The sequence below is a fragment of the Psammomys obesus genome, unplaced genomic scaffold, assembly GCF_907164565.1.
Source record: "Psammomys obesus unplaced genomic scaffold, mPsaObe1.curated_primary_1811, whole genome shotgun sequence".
NCBI lineage: Eukaryota > Metazoa > Chordata > Mammalia > Rodentia > Muridae > Psammomys > Psammomys obesus.
Window position 1 is genome coordinate 15,559,070 of NW_026596064.1, and position 14,146 is coordinate 15,573,215.

General features: G+C 40.3%; 1 protein-coding gene across 1 annotated transcript in view; it reads left to right on the forward strand.

The window, feature by feature from the left end:
• Positions 1 to 3,353: 3,353 nt before the first annotated feature.
• The window catches only part of Polq (DNA polymerase theta), a 72,754-nt gene continuing 61,961 nt past the window's right edge, over positions 3,354 to 14,146 (forward strand). Inside the window, exons 1-7 of the mRNA XM_055625064.1 lie at positions 3,354 to 3,513; positions 4,434 to 4,613; positions 6,762 to 6,892; positions 8,479 to 8,635; positions 11,126 to 11,234; positions 11,876 to 12,095; positions 13,408 to 13,555. Of these exons, the coding sequence (XP_055481039.1) occupies positions 3,354 to 3,513; positions 4,434 to 4,613; positions 6,762 to 6,892; positions 8,479 to 8,635; positions 11,126 to 11,234; positions 11,876 to 12,095; positions 13,408 to 13,555 (1,105 nt within the window). The remainder of the gene's footprint in view (positions 3,514 to 4,433; positions 4,614 to 6,761; positions 6,893 to 8,478; positions 8,636 to 11,125; positions 11,235 to 11,875; positions 12,096 to 13,407; positions 13,556 to 14,146) is intronic.

Below are 14,146 nucleotides of genomic sequence, written 5' to 3' on the forward strand. Positions count from 1 at the left end.
GCCACCGTGTCAGAGTCCGATATGTGTATTTCACCCTTTTGTGTGATAGCTTTTGTTGATTTTTAAATTTGTTTTCTGTTGTCCTCTCCCCATCACTTGTAATCTAGCATTAAGTAATCTGGTTTGTGAGCTAGCTCTGTCTACAGTCTGTTTTTCTGTCAAGTAAAGAATGACAGGACAAGAGCTTTGTAGTCCAATTCTGATAAGATTTATCTTGGCAGAGATAGTATATAATCACACAATGTCAGAGTAAGCCCCCTGCATAAAACAGGGGATGGGGCCCAGAGAGGAAACACTGTCCTCTCAGGGCAGTCTGGATTATATACTTTTTAATAGGATCAAAGCTTGGCTCTCTTTCCTTTTTGAATTGGGCCAATCAGAATGCATTTATCTGGTTAGGCCAATTTAAATGACAGCAAGGACCAGACTGAGTGTAGAACTTTGAAATTCTCCTGGAGAAAAAAAAAAAAAAAAAGCAGCTCTCCTAGCCCACCCAGGCTTGTTATCTGTGGCCCACAATAAAGTTGGCAGGGAGTTAGCCCAGCCAAACCTACTTTGAGGGGTTATATGTGGCTAGCATTGGGAACCTGCTGCTTTAGAATTAGCCCACTGTCCCGCCCAACAGGAAAAAAAGGTCTCAGCAGTGGGGGTAATTTTTTTTGGGTGGGGGCAAGCCCTCTAAATTAGAGGTCCTTAGAGGTAAATTTGCCCTCATTCCTGGATGTTCCCTAAGCTTTGATGGGGTTGATATTGGGGTACCCTCTCTCAATATCTGTCTACTTAAGGATTAACTATCTTCTGTCTTCCATCAACAAGTACATGAGAAGGCAATTAAAAAGACATGTTATCAAACCCAAGAACTCAATCACTTTCCTTCCTTACATTAGTTTTCACCTTTTTTTTTTTTTTCTTGCTGCTGTCTGGCTTATCATGTGGGTGCTCTTCCTAAGTGTTCTCTGAGTCTTGGGAGGCCTTACATAGATGTCCCTCTTAAGGCTCAACATTCAACAGTCATTTATTCTCGGCACTGGGACCAGTTATGAGACTCTGCATTAACTACAGAAAGCTGTTTCTCTGCCAGTGTTCGGAATAAGATTAATCTATGGGCATAAGGATACATTTTTGATGGCAGGTTGACATGTCTATTTAGCAAATCTATACCAGTAGGTGCCTTACAAGGGCCTACAACCTCCTGTGTGTGGGCTCATGGCCAGGCTTATGGTACTGATATTTTTGAGAAGTAACTTTGGTGTTAGTTTTGAAGACTTAAAAAAAAAAAAAACAACAAAAAACACTGGGAATAGATATTGAAGATTTAAAAGCGAATTGTAAAATCTAAAGCTTTGTTTAGGCTTGTAGCAGGATGACACATAGCATTCTATGCTTTCTTAATGATTTTCCTCATTTGACCATGGTTCACATAATAAAATAAACTGGTATTTGATTGGGCTAACAAAGGACATTCCTCTGGCTTTTTCTTTCATCATTACAATGTTCAATTATTATTGAGGCTTATTAGAATATTTAAATGTAATTTTTTTTCTGAACTGTACTCCTGTGGCAGCCCTGATAGACTCCTGTATACACACTCAATCACACGATAAGTAAATAGACTCTTATGCCTCCCATCATAGGGTGTGGAAGTATGCACATGAGGGTTTATTCGAGTTGCACAAGGTAGCACAGTTATTGCATTTTTAAACCGAGACTGTGTAGGTCAACAGCTGGGTTCCCAGTTTCCACAGTGACTGTAAGTCAGGATTCCTTTGCTAGTCCTCTATTTCTGTTCATTTTCCCCCGAGCAGTAGTCATAATTTAAATGTATAATTTATCTATTCAGTGTTTGCATCAGTATCTTTCAGAGCAGGAACCATTCCACATTGCATCACTGCCAAACAGAGTGTAGTATTTGGTTGATGCCTGGTAATTTCTGAGTGAATAAATGCGTAAAAGAATGAAGTGTTTCTTTCATGGAGTAATGCCTCCCTCTGGTGGGATTTTAGAATATGGTCATGTAATGGCTTCCTAAATTCATTCCCTACCCCCACTCTCTCTTTTGTTTTCTTTCCCCCAGGTAATGGCCATAGGCTTGTCATCTTCTAGTTGGCTTGGTGAGATGAACTGTGGAACTACGTAATGAACAGGCACTAGTTTATGTCCCGAAGCTGGTGAAAGCACATCTATTAATGAGTTCCCTGATCAGAATGACCCCTCTTGCACTCTCAGAGCCTCTCCTTTCAGCACTAATGGGATCTGTTCAGGATCATGAGATCCTCAGGATACAATGCTTGAAATAGCACCTGAGTGCAGAAATAGTCCCTTCCCTATCAACTGTCAACACGAAAAGTGAAGCTCTCACCTCAAAGGGAATAACTGATAGTTTATTCTGAAATCAAATATGGATTACCCTGGCCCCAGGAACACAGATTTAAATTGCTCTATACACCGTTCTGTGGTAGCAGTTTCACGGAGTTTTTAATATTTACAGAGCAAAGAGAGTTATAAAATAAGTCATTTTACGATACATTGGTGGAAGTAATCAGATAGCTTGTAGGGCTGTGGGGCTCAGATGTAGGCAGCATGCTTAGCTTTTGGGTTGGTGGAAGCTAAGGGTCTGTTAATACATTCCAAAAAGACTTACTTAATAGCCACAGGGGTGTGACAGAGCTGTGTGACCAAACAAGTGGCGATTTAAGGAGCCGAGATAGCCCAAAATAATTCGGCACCAACCAGCCACCAGCCTGGAATGTTTAACCCGGGCAGGCGCGACTTCTGCCCACCTCGCCTCAGCCCCGCCCTCGTTTCTTCAGTTCACGTAGCCGACGAGAGGAAAGCAGCACAAATTACGCCCTACCAGAAGCCCTAATTCTTTCTGGAACAATCTTCGAAAAAACCAAAACGAAACAAAACAAAACAAAAACATAGTGAAGAAGATACTTTTCCTAATCTATTCACACAAGGGCAGCTCGTTAGCCCACCTTGTTGCCAGCACAGCCTCCCTGACTCAAACCGGAAGTGGATTAAAAACAAGAGGAATGTTTTTAGGACAATCCACGAAGGCAGAGTCTGGAGTTGCTCTCCTTTAACGTGTCAATCCCGTTTTCATTCCCTAGCCGCCGGTGGAGGCCGGAAGCCAGACTTCAGCGCGGGCTGTTCCTTCCTTCACGACTCTATGGTAGTCGGGTCACCCCGGCCATGAGAACTCTATGGTTCCGGGGCGGACCGGGAGGCCTGAGTTTGAAGCCGGCGGCGGGAAGATGGTGGCCGTAGCTGTCACCGGGCTGGGATTCTCCCGCGTGGGAGGCCCCTGGGACTGTATCGTGCCCTGAACAGCCGAGAGGAGCTTGTCTGCAATGAGTCTTCCGCGCCGGAACGGGAAACGGCGGCGTTCATCATCCGGCTCCGACTGGTTCTCGGGAGACGGTGACGGCTGTGTTAGCCCCCAGCTCCCGTCCAGGCCGGTGCTGAGTCCACCTCCGGGGCTGGGACGCGGCCCCAGGGCCGCAGGGGAAGGTACAGCGGGGCCGACTGGGCCTGGGGCAGCAGGGGTATAGGCTGTACAACCCGGGCCGAGCTGGGCCCTGATGGCCACAGGGGCATGGACACCAAGACCGCTCCTGGGACTACCTGAGGGCCGCAGGGCCATGCTGTCCACCACCGGAGCTGGTACTCCGGCACCGGGGGCGGCCTCCCTCCTGGCTGCCGGCATGCTCGTCTCTGCCTGTGTAGATATCGCCATTCTTCTTCTTCTTCCTTTTTTTTCGGTCTTTAAAGCTTCCCAGAAGCAATTTCTAGGTTGGACAGCTCCCGTCAACCCTGTCGCGGGCTTGCTGCGAATAATGTCCAGTACAACTTCATATTGTTTAAGTACCGCGCTGCCGGGTGTAGCGTAGGATGCAGGCGGTTTGGATTGCAGAGCAAAGTTGGAAGGGATTTGTGGTGTTTCCTCAGACCGTTAGCCTAATTCCTTTTTGCTCTTTGAGACAAGGGCTTGCTCTAGGTCAGGCTGGCCTGGGGTCTCGAACCGTTGATCCTGATTCTGCTCCCCAAATGCTGGGATTACAGCCTCGCACCGGCGCATCTCATAATTCTTTGCCCTTGGTTATGCAGACATCTCAATACTAAAACATAAACGGAAACCTCTTTCACCACTTTAAAGCTTGCCTAACACTCACGGAATACCTTCCTCCCACCTCATCGTTCCAGACTCTGTATTCAGTGTGTATAGCACAATTTTTCCTTTGTGGTTCTTAGGAGTTTTCAAAATTATATCTAGTAAATAATAATTTGCTGGTATCTTTCTGTGAAGGATCAGTTTCTTATTAAGTGTCTTGAGGTCACGGTGTGTTTTCAGTTTCTTTTCAAACATGTAGTAGAGGGCTAAACTACTGTATGCTGGAGGTAATTATAAATTGTTTTCGTTTTCCTGAAAGGGACATGCAAGCAAAGAGTTTCTGATGACCAGATAGACCGGCTGCTACTGGCAAACTGGGGGCTCCCTGAAGCAGTTCTGGAGAAATACCAGAGCTTTGGCGTAAAAAAGATGTTCGAATGGCAGGCAGAGTGTCTTTTGCTTGGACAAGTCCTGGAAGGAAAGAATCTAGTTTATTCAGGTATTCAAATTTATGCAAACTCCTTTCACTAAAGTTATTGGGGTGAATGGTTCTCTGTTGGTGTGGTCACATCTTCTACATAGATGGATAAGCAAATGCCTCATAACTGGTGAAATAAGTGGAGTGTCATCATTTGCATACTGAAATCACGCAAGTTCCATTATGTGGTAGAGAAGGGGAAAGAAGGACATTTGTAATTTATATAGTAAAAATTCCACTTGCTTAATGAACATATGTCTCAGAGTGAGTTTGTAATGGGGGATGCCAACCTGCTATTTCCTCATTTGATCTCAGTTGCTTGTTTGTGCAGGATTGTGTGTACAAAATAATATGTATTATACTTTATAAGATTTACATGAGTTTTCATCTCCCCACCCCCAGGGTTTCTCTGTGTGGCCTTGGCTGTCCTGGACTCACTTTGTAGACCAGGCTGGCCTTGAACTCACAGAGATCCACCTGCCCAGCTTTTACATGGGTTTTCAAGGGCAACTTTGATATGTAGAATTTTAACTCTGTGACTCCTACAATGACTTACAGATCAAATATAAGATATAATTTCTTTGTGTCAGTTTTCTCTGAAATTTTGAGTCATTCAGATTTTTTAATTAAGGCTATACAAAACTAGGATATTCACTAAGTACACATAAGTTCAGACTGACTGGGTTTGAGAACTGTATCATTTCCTGGCTGTGTGAATTTGCAGCTTAGAGGGCGAGTGGAAGAATGGGAGGCTGACTGACTTGGAGTGCTGAGGGTTAAGTATAAAAGCTTGGGATGGTTTGGGCACAGCAGTGTCTTTGGTTGCAGTGGAGGAATGGGCTAGTCATTTCAGTTTCTTAAGTCACGTATAATTTTGGTCAGCAACTCACACAATCATCAAAGACATTTTTACCTTAAATATATGTTGAGTCTGTGGACTTTCTGTTCCTGGATCCATTACCTGGTATAGCTCACACTCTTCCTTCTAGCTCTGGCAAGACCCTTGTAACTCACTTACGGTTTTCTCTAGTCTTGCCCCGCTTCCGTAGCCAAAGTAATCACTATAAATTACCCTTTTCACTTTGTTTTTTAAGAACATGTTAGTCATATTGCATTGCATTCAGAATAGACTCCGCCCCCCAACAAAAAAAAATCCTTAGATGGTAGGATTATAACACTCTTCTTCGAGTAGCATTTAAACACCTTTATCTTTGATTATGTATGAATATATGTGTTTGTGTATGGGTGTGGCACTGTAAGTGCAGTTTGTACAGAGATCAGAGAGGATGCCAGATCTCTTGGAGCAGGAGTTACAGACCGACCATGTGGGCTGCCTAATATGGATGCTGAAATTCAAACTCTGGTTGGGTGCTAAAAATTGAACTTATGTCCTCTCTAAGAACAGTATACTCTCTTAGCTATGTTGTCTCTCCAGGCCCAGGCCCAACCCAACCACTGACGGTTTTATTTACTTATTTTGTTCTTAAATAGCTTTCCTTTTTTGTACTCCAGGCTCATGAAATTGCTTGCTGTTATCAGAGCATCTCCGGCTCTGCTCCAGGACTTTTCACATGATGTTTCTGATGCTTACAGATCCTCCCAATTTCTGTCTTAGCATCTGTCTTACCTTAAAGGTGTTCATAGAGGTTTTTTTAAAACCCATTCAGTCAAGTTCTTAAAGAAACAAAATTAGTAAGGTTCTCAGTAATGTTCATTATTAATTTATAATATAAAGACTTAAAAACCAGGGGAGAAGACAAACTCAGTCCTCATGTGAATAGATGAGCTGGGGTGTCTTGGCAGGGGAGTTTCCCTATTCTAAGCGGATGTCGAAGGGAGGAGAGGAGGGAGGGGCCTATGACTGAGATGTAAATTGAATTAAATAAATAAAAAAAAAAGACTTAAAAACCAACCAGATGGTGGTTTGATCCTAGCACTCAGGAGGCAGAGGCAGGCGTATCTCTGAGTTCAAGGACATCCAGGACTACACAGAGAAATCCTGTCTCAGAAAACAAACAAACAAACAAACAAACAAAGAACTTAATAAAAACCCTCTGTTTAAGGTTTTAGCCCCACACTTGCAATACTGGGTTTGGCTTACAACAGTTTTTGATGCACTGTCGTAAATGCTACTTTTCTTCATAATTTTGTGGAATAATCACATTTTAGCTCCTACAAGCGCTGGGAAGACTCTTGTTGCAGAGTTACTTATGTTGAAGCGGGTTTTGGAAATGCAGAAGAAAGCTTTGTTCATTCTGCCCTTTGTGTCTGTGGCTAAAGAGAAGAAATACTACCTCCAGGTAATGGTTTTGGTTGTTTGAAATAGTGAAAGGTTTATCATTGGTAGCACTGGCTTTACTCATTTTGAGGGGGTAGAAAATGAAATGGAAAATGAAGGTCTTGTTTGTTTGTTTGTTTTTCAATCACAGGTATGTAGCTCTAAAAGCTGACGGTTAAAAGCCCTAATAGTTAAGTGGGACAGCTGGGCATGGCAGTGCAGGCATGGGATCAGATCTACTTGAGATTCTGAGGTGGGAGGATTGCCTGGGCTAGTTTGTGAAACCATGTATCAAAGAGTGAAAAGAGGCCTGAGGAAATTATAGCTCAGTACTACTAACAAAACAGACATATCCAAAAGAGGGAATTTAAATATTGTTATTGCATAAAGCAGTATAAAGTATTAAATATTGTTATTGCATAAAGCAGTATAAAGTATTCCCCAACCTGGCAGCGTGGGGAATACTGTATAAAAATGATAAACTTTCATAGGAAGTAAAGAGTAGCGTGCAACTGCTAATGAAAAATGAGCATTTAAACCGAATAGTTGGGTTAATAGATTGAAGTATGGAGAAAAACATGTTACAGAAGCCTGTCCCTCTCTAACTGAGGACCACTGAGAAAACTTAGGGACTGAAAGGAAGATTCTTTTGCGCTTAAGGGGATGCATTGAGTCTGCGGTCAGACCTTCTGTCTTGTTAAATGAGTCATAGTTTCTGCTAATGCAATTTTCCACAGTTTTTAAGGCATTTTCACAAATACAGTGTTCATCAGCTAGAAAAAATAAAGACTGAATTCTTTACTGAAGTAGTGTGCTGTTTGAATAGATATCATTGTACATACTAGTCAGAAATCTGGATTTTCGTCTCGTGTCCCAGGCACACAATCTGCAGGGCCTTGTGGTTTTTATCTGTAAACTGAGGCTGATCACTCACAGTGCTATAACTCAACAAACTTAAACTCTCAGAAGGAATTGACTAAATGACCATCTCTAAAGTTCTGTGGTTTTACAAATCTTTTTAACGGTTATTTCAGAGGCCAAATAGCCAACAAAGCTGGTCCTACTCAGTAACCTCCTCTCAACTTAGACTCAGAGTAACAAAACGATGAAGGATTCCTTTTATTGAGAAGGTATGTTAGTTAAAAGTTAAGCCAAAAAGTTAATATCAACCCCACTGAATTTAACTTTTGAAAGTTTTACTTCCATCATATGAAAAAACTAATCTTTAGTAGGATAAGAGTATTTTCCTTGTAAATTTGTTCCTTAAAATGCCATACTAGTATTAAAATTAACTACTTTCTGCTATTGGATTAGACATGTAGAACTTCAATGTTTTCCAGTTTTAATTTCTGTAATAGCTGTTAGAACTTAGGTTACTGAACCATTTATTAAGTGACATTTTACTCTTTTTAATGGAAATATCTGTGCTAAGCTTTGTTAAATCTAAACAGTTTTTAGTATATGATTCTATATTTTTTAGTATGTGATTATAAAAGTCTTCACCAGAAGCAAACATCTTTAAATACTTTTGTCAATGTTCTGGGATAGAACCTAACTGTAACTCTTCAAATTGTAAGTTTCCATTTGTGTTATTTCTTTTTACTTTAGAGTCTGTTTCAGGAAGTAGGAATAAAAGTAGATGGCTATATGGGCAGCACCTCACCAGCTGGACGTTTCTCCTCCTTGGACATTGCTGTTTGCACTATTGAAAGAGCCAATGGGCTGGTCAATCGCCTCATTGAGGAAAATAAGATGGATCTGTTAGGTAAGCAAGTTATAACATTAAACAAGTATTTCGTGTTGCTGTTTTCAGTGGAATGAAGTGAAACCGTGTTTCCTCCATGACCTATACTGTTTATTTTCTGACATCTGGTTTTGGAGGCAAGAACTGGCTGAGGTAATTTCAGGAACTTCATGTTTAAAAAGTGTCTGTTACTATGTCTTTCTTTTATTGGTTTTGCTATCTTGCGTTAAAATTGATTTTCACAATTATTTATTTAATTTTCATGGGTGTGAGTGTGCGTGTGGCATGGCACACATGGGGAGGTCAGACAGCTTGTGGGAGCTGACTCTCCTTCCGGATGTGTGTTCTGGAGATTAAACTCAGGTTATCACGCTTGACAGTAAGTCCCTTTACCCATTGAGCCATCTCGCTAGTCTCTTCTTGCATTTTTGAACTTTATAAAAGACAGGATATTCTTGAGGCTCTGTCATTCTTCATTGCTACTCTCTTGTGTTAACTTTGCCAGGAAGAGTAAGAAATGTGCTTGGTTGGACCCACCTTCTACACCAATTATATATGTAGTCAGAGATTAAAACCCAGAATATGCATAGTACTCAAAAATTCAACAACAAAAGAGTAAATAATCCAACCAATAAATGGGTGAATGAACTGAACAGTCAATGAATGGGTAAAGAATATAAAATGAAGCCACAAGCAAAATCATGATTTAGGCAAATGTTTAGAGTTGTAATCATTATTTTTACCAAAGTTTGACTCAAAACAAATCTATTTTTTTTCCTGTTACTTAAAAGTTAGATTAAAACAAATATTAAAGTAAAAAAAAAAAAAAAAGACTGTTTGGGAAAAATAAGGGGATCAGTATGAGGCGGTATGGAGTAACAGGGTAATGAGGGGTAAATGTGTTAATTACTGCATTAGGGTTTTCTAGAGTAACAGAATTTATAGAATGAATCTCAATACATAGAAAGGGGATTTATTAGAATGACTTAAAGGCTGCAGTCCAGTTAATCCAATAATGACTGCTTATGAACAAGAATCCAGTAGTTGTTCTGTCTGTGAGGCTGGAATCCCAAAGTAGGCTCTAGTTAATGCCAGTGAAGGAATGGACTTGCTAGCATGGCGAGGGCAGGCAGGCCAGGAACGAAGCTTCCCTCTTCCTGTCTTTACACAGGCTTCCAGCAGAAGGTATGGCCCGGAGTAAGGGTGTGTCTTTCTACCTCAGGGTCAGGGTTAAAGGCCGGTCTTTCTACCTGAAACATCACGATGTCCTACTTGAAATTAAGCAAAAATCCCTCACAGGAGTGCCTTCCATTTTCGGTTGTAGTCAAATTGATGACTAAGGATAGCCATCACAAGTACAGTTCATGAATAGATGAAAGTACTTAGTGAGACCCATTATGTTGTATAATTAACATATAGTATAGAGTTTTCTATTATAAAAGTGAAAATAGAAAACTGAAGAAAAAGTTGGTTCATAATTAATTTTTAATGATTTTGGAGCTTAGATTGGCTTAATTCTTCAGGCATTAGAGAAGGGCATTATGATCATATGTTCAGTGTGACACTAGCTGTCATATCTTTAAAAACCTGGTAAAACCATCTTTTTCTTCACTGCCCAATTCTGTTCTTTTTTCAAATAATTTTTTTTTTTTTTTTTTGGGTAGAGGGAGTATTTCACTCTGTACCCCTGGCTGACCTTGAACTCACAGCACTTCTGCCTCAGCTTCCTGAATGCTGTGAGTAACTTTTAAACATAATTAGGGTGTATTTCCTAATAGCTAAAATCACTAACACTGAAAAACTGAGATGGGTAGTTATTATCTATTTATTTCTACAAAACTACCAATTTAGAAAAATGTCTGAGGTAACAGGTAAATTTCCCCAAGTGTGCTGGATGGTTTTGTCAACTTGACAGAAACCTACACCTATCTGGGAAATGCTGCTATTATATTGGCATGCAATAATTAGCATCAATTATCAGGCATTTTCTTGACTGAAAATTGATGTGGAAGGATCCAGCTCAGTGAGGGCAGTGCCATCCCTAAGCAGGTATTCCTGGCACATATAAGAAAGCAAACACTCCTCTGTGGCCTCTGCTCCAGTTCCTGCTTCTTGGTACCTGCCTTGGGTTCCTGCTTGACCTCCTACAATGATGGACTGTGATGGGGAAGTATAATCCAAATAAACCCTTCCCTCCCCAAGTTGCTTTTGGTCATGGCATTTATCACAGCAATAGAATGAAAACTAACATACGGGCTTTAGTGGGTTTGTTAGCCCTGAGTAAGCTAATCACTAACTTTTTGTAATTAGAGTATATGGTGACAGTTTGTTTAAGATGCTTAAGGCATCTTGGACAAGACTTGGCAACTATGCAGAATCTGGCTTTTCCTTTATGGTAGATCGCTTTCAGGATCTTATGACAGCTATTTGCTGTTAGACGTGGGCTGCTTTGCCTTAATATTCTTAGAGCTGTACAGTTTTGTAAAAGGTCAATGTGCAAAATCCTCCTAGGAATGGTGGTTGTGGATGAATTACACATGCTGGGGGACTCTCACCGAGGGTATCTTCTGGAACTTTTGCTGACTAAGATTTGCTATGTTACTCGGAAAGCAGCATCGTGGTAAGTACTTGAAATGACTGATTTCCTGATTTTGAAAAGATCTTTATTGTTTGATGGCTTGGTGTTCAGTATACTGTGCTATCCCTACTAGGTGCAAGGAAAACATAACTAGAAAATGTTTACATGTTCAGAAATTAAATAATACACTTTGGACTAACTTTATGTCAAATGTATAAAAATGCTACGACTGACTAAAAAAAACAACGCAGTGTATCAGTGAGAGGCTTACATAGGCATTTGCAAGAGAGGGTCCAAATAGTCTGCACGTATGAAATGGCACAAAACATCATTGATCATTACAGAGGCGTTACTTCTTCAATTAAGTATTGCTGTAGTCTCTCCATAATGTTTATTACTAAAATGATTAACTTACAGTTGTCAGATGGTGACAAGATAGTGGAGCAGTAGAACACACAGATGTGGGAATGCTACTTTGGTACAGTCTCCCTGGAAAGCATCTTATCGTTCATTAAATTTGACTATCTGGCCGGTGATGTGTGATCTAGTAATTTTATTCCCAGATCTGTACTGTAAAGAAATGTCTGCATTTGTGTACCAAGGGCCATGACCAAGAATACTATCAGCAGTACTATGTGTTACTTCTGCATATTTCTTCATGCGATTTTCATTTGTTTTTCCAGCCAGGCAGATTCAACCAGTTCTCTGTCTAATGCTGTGCAGATTGTTGGCATGAGTGCTACACTTCCTAATTTGCAGCTTGTGGCTTCCTGGTTGAATGCTGAACTTTACCATACTGACTTTCGCCCTGTACCGCTTTTGGAGTCAATAAAAATAGGTAATTCCATATATGATTCTTCAATGAAGCTTGTGAGAGAATTCCAACCCCTGCTCCAAGTGAAGGTAAAGCATTGTTGTTACACCTCTACTGTCAGTGCCTTCGTGCTTCCTACCAAGCTGCTAACAGCTTTTAATTGTATAATTACAGCTTGCACAGTAGCTGAATGTATATTATGTATCTGTTAGAATTTTATTAACCTAATCAGTTTTACCTTAAGCAGTTAATAAGGATAGTGAGAAAGAGAATGTAGTGTGCTTTCAATTCAAATGACCATTATTTCCTGATCTATAGCATAAACACTTAAAATGGATTTTTTTCTACTCAATGAGAAGATTTTCCTATGGTTTAGTTTATATTAAACACTCATGGGGAACACTTGACATTTGTTGAATGTAGATCTACTATATAGTAAGTATATTGGATGAGAAGATTATTGCTTTTTAAAAAGATTTATTTATTTTTATTTTATATGAATTGGTGTGTCACTTGCATGCATGTCTGTGAAGGTGCCAGATCTCCTGGAATTGGCACTACAGACAGTTGTAAGCTGTCATATAGGTGCTGGGAATTGAACCTGGCCATCTGGAAGAGCAGCCAGTGCTTCTAACCACTGAGCCATCTCTCCAGCCCCAAAGATTATTATTTTAAGAGTCAGATAGACTTTCCTCTGACAATGAAGAGAGGTATTCAAAATGGCTGAGGCATTATTAGTTTAGTCATAAAAGCTTTCTGAACCTTCTATCTTTGTCTTTACAATAGGGTATTATACTTGGTTTTGGTAAGAATTCAGTATGATTGTGTGTGTGTGTGTGTGTGTGTGTGTGTGTGTGTGTGTGTGTATGTGTGTAGCACTTGAAAAGTACTTGATAAATGAAAGCTATCCCCTCATATTCCTGCTCACATTCTTCCCGAATGGAGAAGCATCCACAGGGCATTTGCTGTGTTGGGAACATATGCTTTCCGTTAAGATAATGTCCTCTGCCTTCACATATGAGCTCACTTGTTTGCTCAGGGAAACCTCTCCTTTAGGATATCTGTATCAAATATGAGACTAAATATTGCAAATCTTTTTCCTTCAGCACATCATGTGGTGGTTTACTCCCTCACGGTGTTTCTCAGTGAGATTGTAAACAAACCCCTTACCAATTGGCGCTTTGTTTTATTGACCTGAGGTTAGAGCTTAATAAACATGACGTGAACTCATAAACATTTTTTTACTCATCAGCATTAATAAAGTTTATTTTTATTGTAAATGATTTTTATTATATCTTTGAGTAGAAAAACCTTTCTTATGAGACAAAATGTATAATTTTAACCCAGTGTGAAATGTTTTGAAGGTATGAGTGATGTAGCTATTTCTCTTTCTTTTTTCAGGGAGATGAAGATCACATTGTTAGTTTATGTTATGAGACCGTTCGTGATAGCCATTCAGTATTACTCTTTTGTCCATCAAAAAAATGGTGTGAGAAGGTAGCGGATATCATTGCCCGAGAGTTTTATAATCTGCACCATCAACCTGAGGGTAAGGGACAGGTGGGAATGACGTCTCCATCCTTACTCTAGTTTGCAGTGATGACAGTGAAAAAGCACGTCTCTGTTCTGTCGCTGCTACTGTGTGTCAGCTAGGTATTCTTGAGAAAGCTGCTTTTGCGCTGCTAATGCTTCTCTGTCCTCTTCACAGATAATGTGCACATATACCCGGGCTAACAGTCTTCTTATTTTTATAGCACTATGTTTGTATATGTGTATTAGTTCTTCATTTTGGATCCATGGATTTTTGAGAGACTTTATCTCTGGAGCACCTAAATTGTATGAAAAATTATACAAACATACTTTTTTTCTGGAGAAAGTGATTATGTCTCTTTTTAATGTCCAGAGGTCTGATTCAATTTGATGAATTTTAGTGTATGCACGTATATATCTTTTCATCCAACACTATTATAATCACATGGAATGTTTCTACCGCTCTGAAATGTGCTCTTTTGTTGTCAGTCTTCTCCCATGGTGCCAGCTGTAGGCAACCGCTGACACGTTAGATGGCGGTGCCTTTTCTAACAGTTTCTGATAAGTGATGGCATTCAGTACATGTATCTCTTTTGTAAATAGTTTCGCA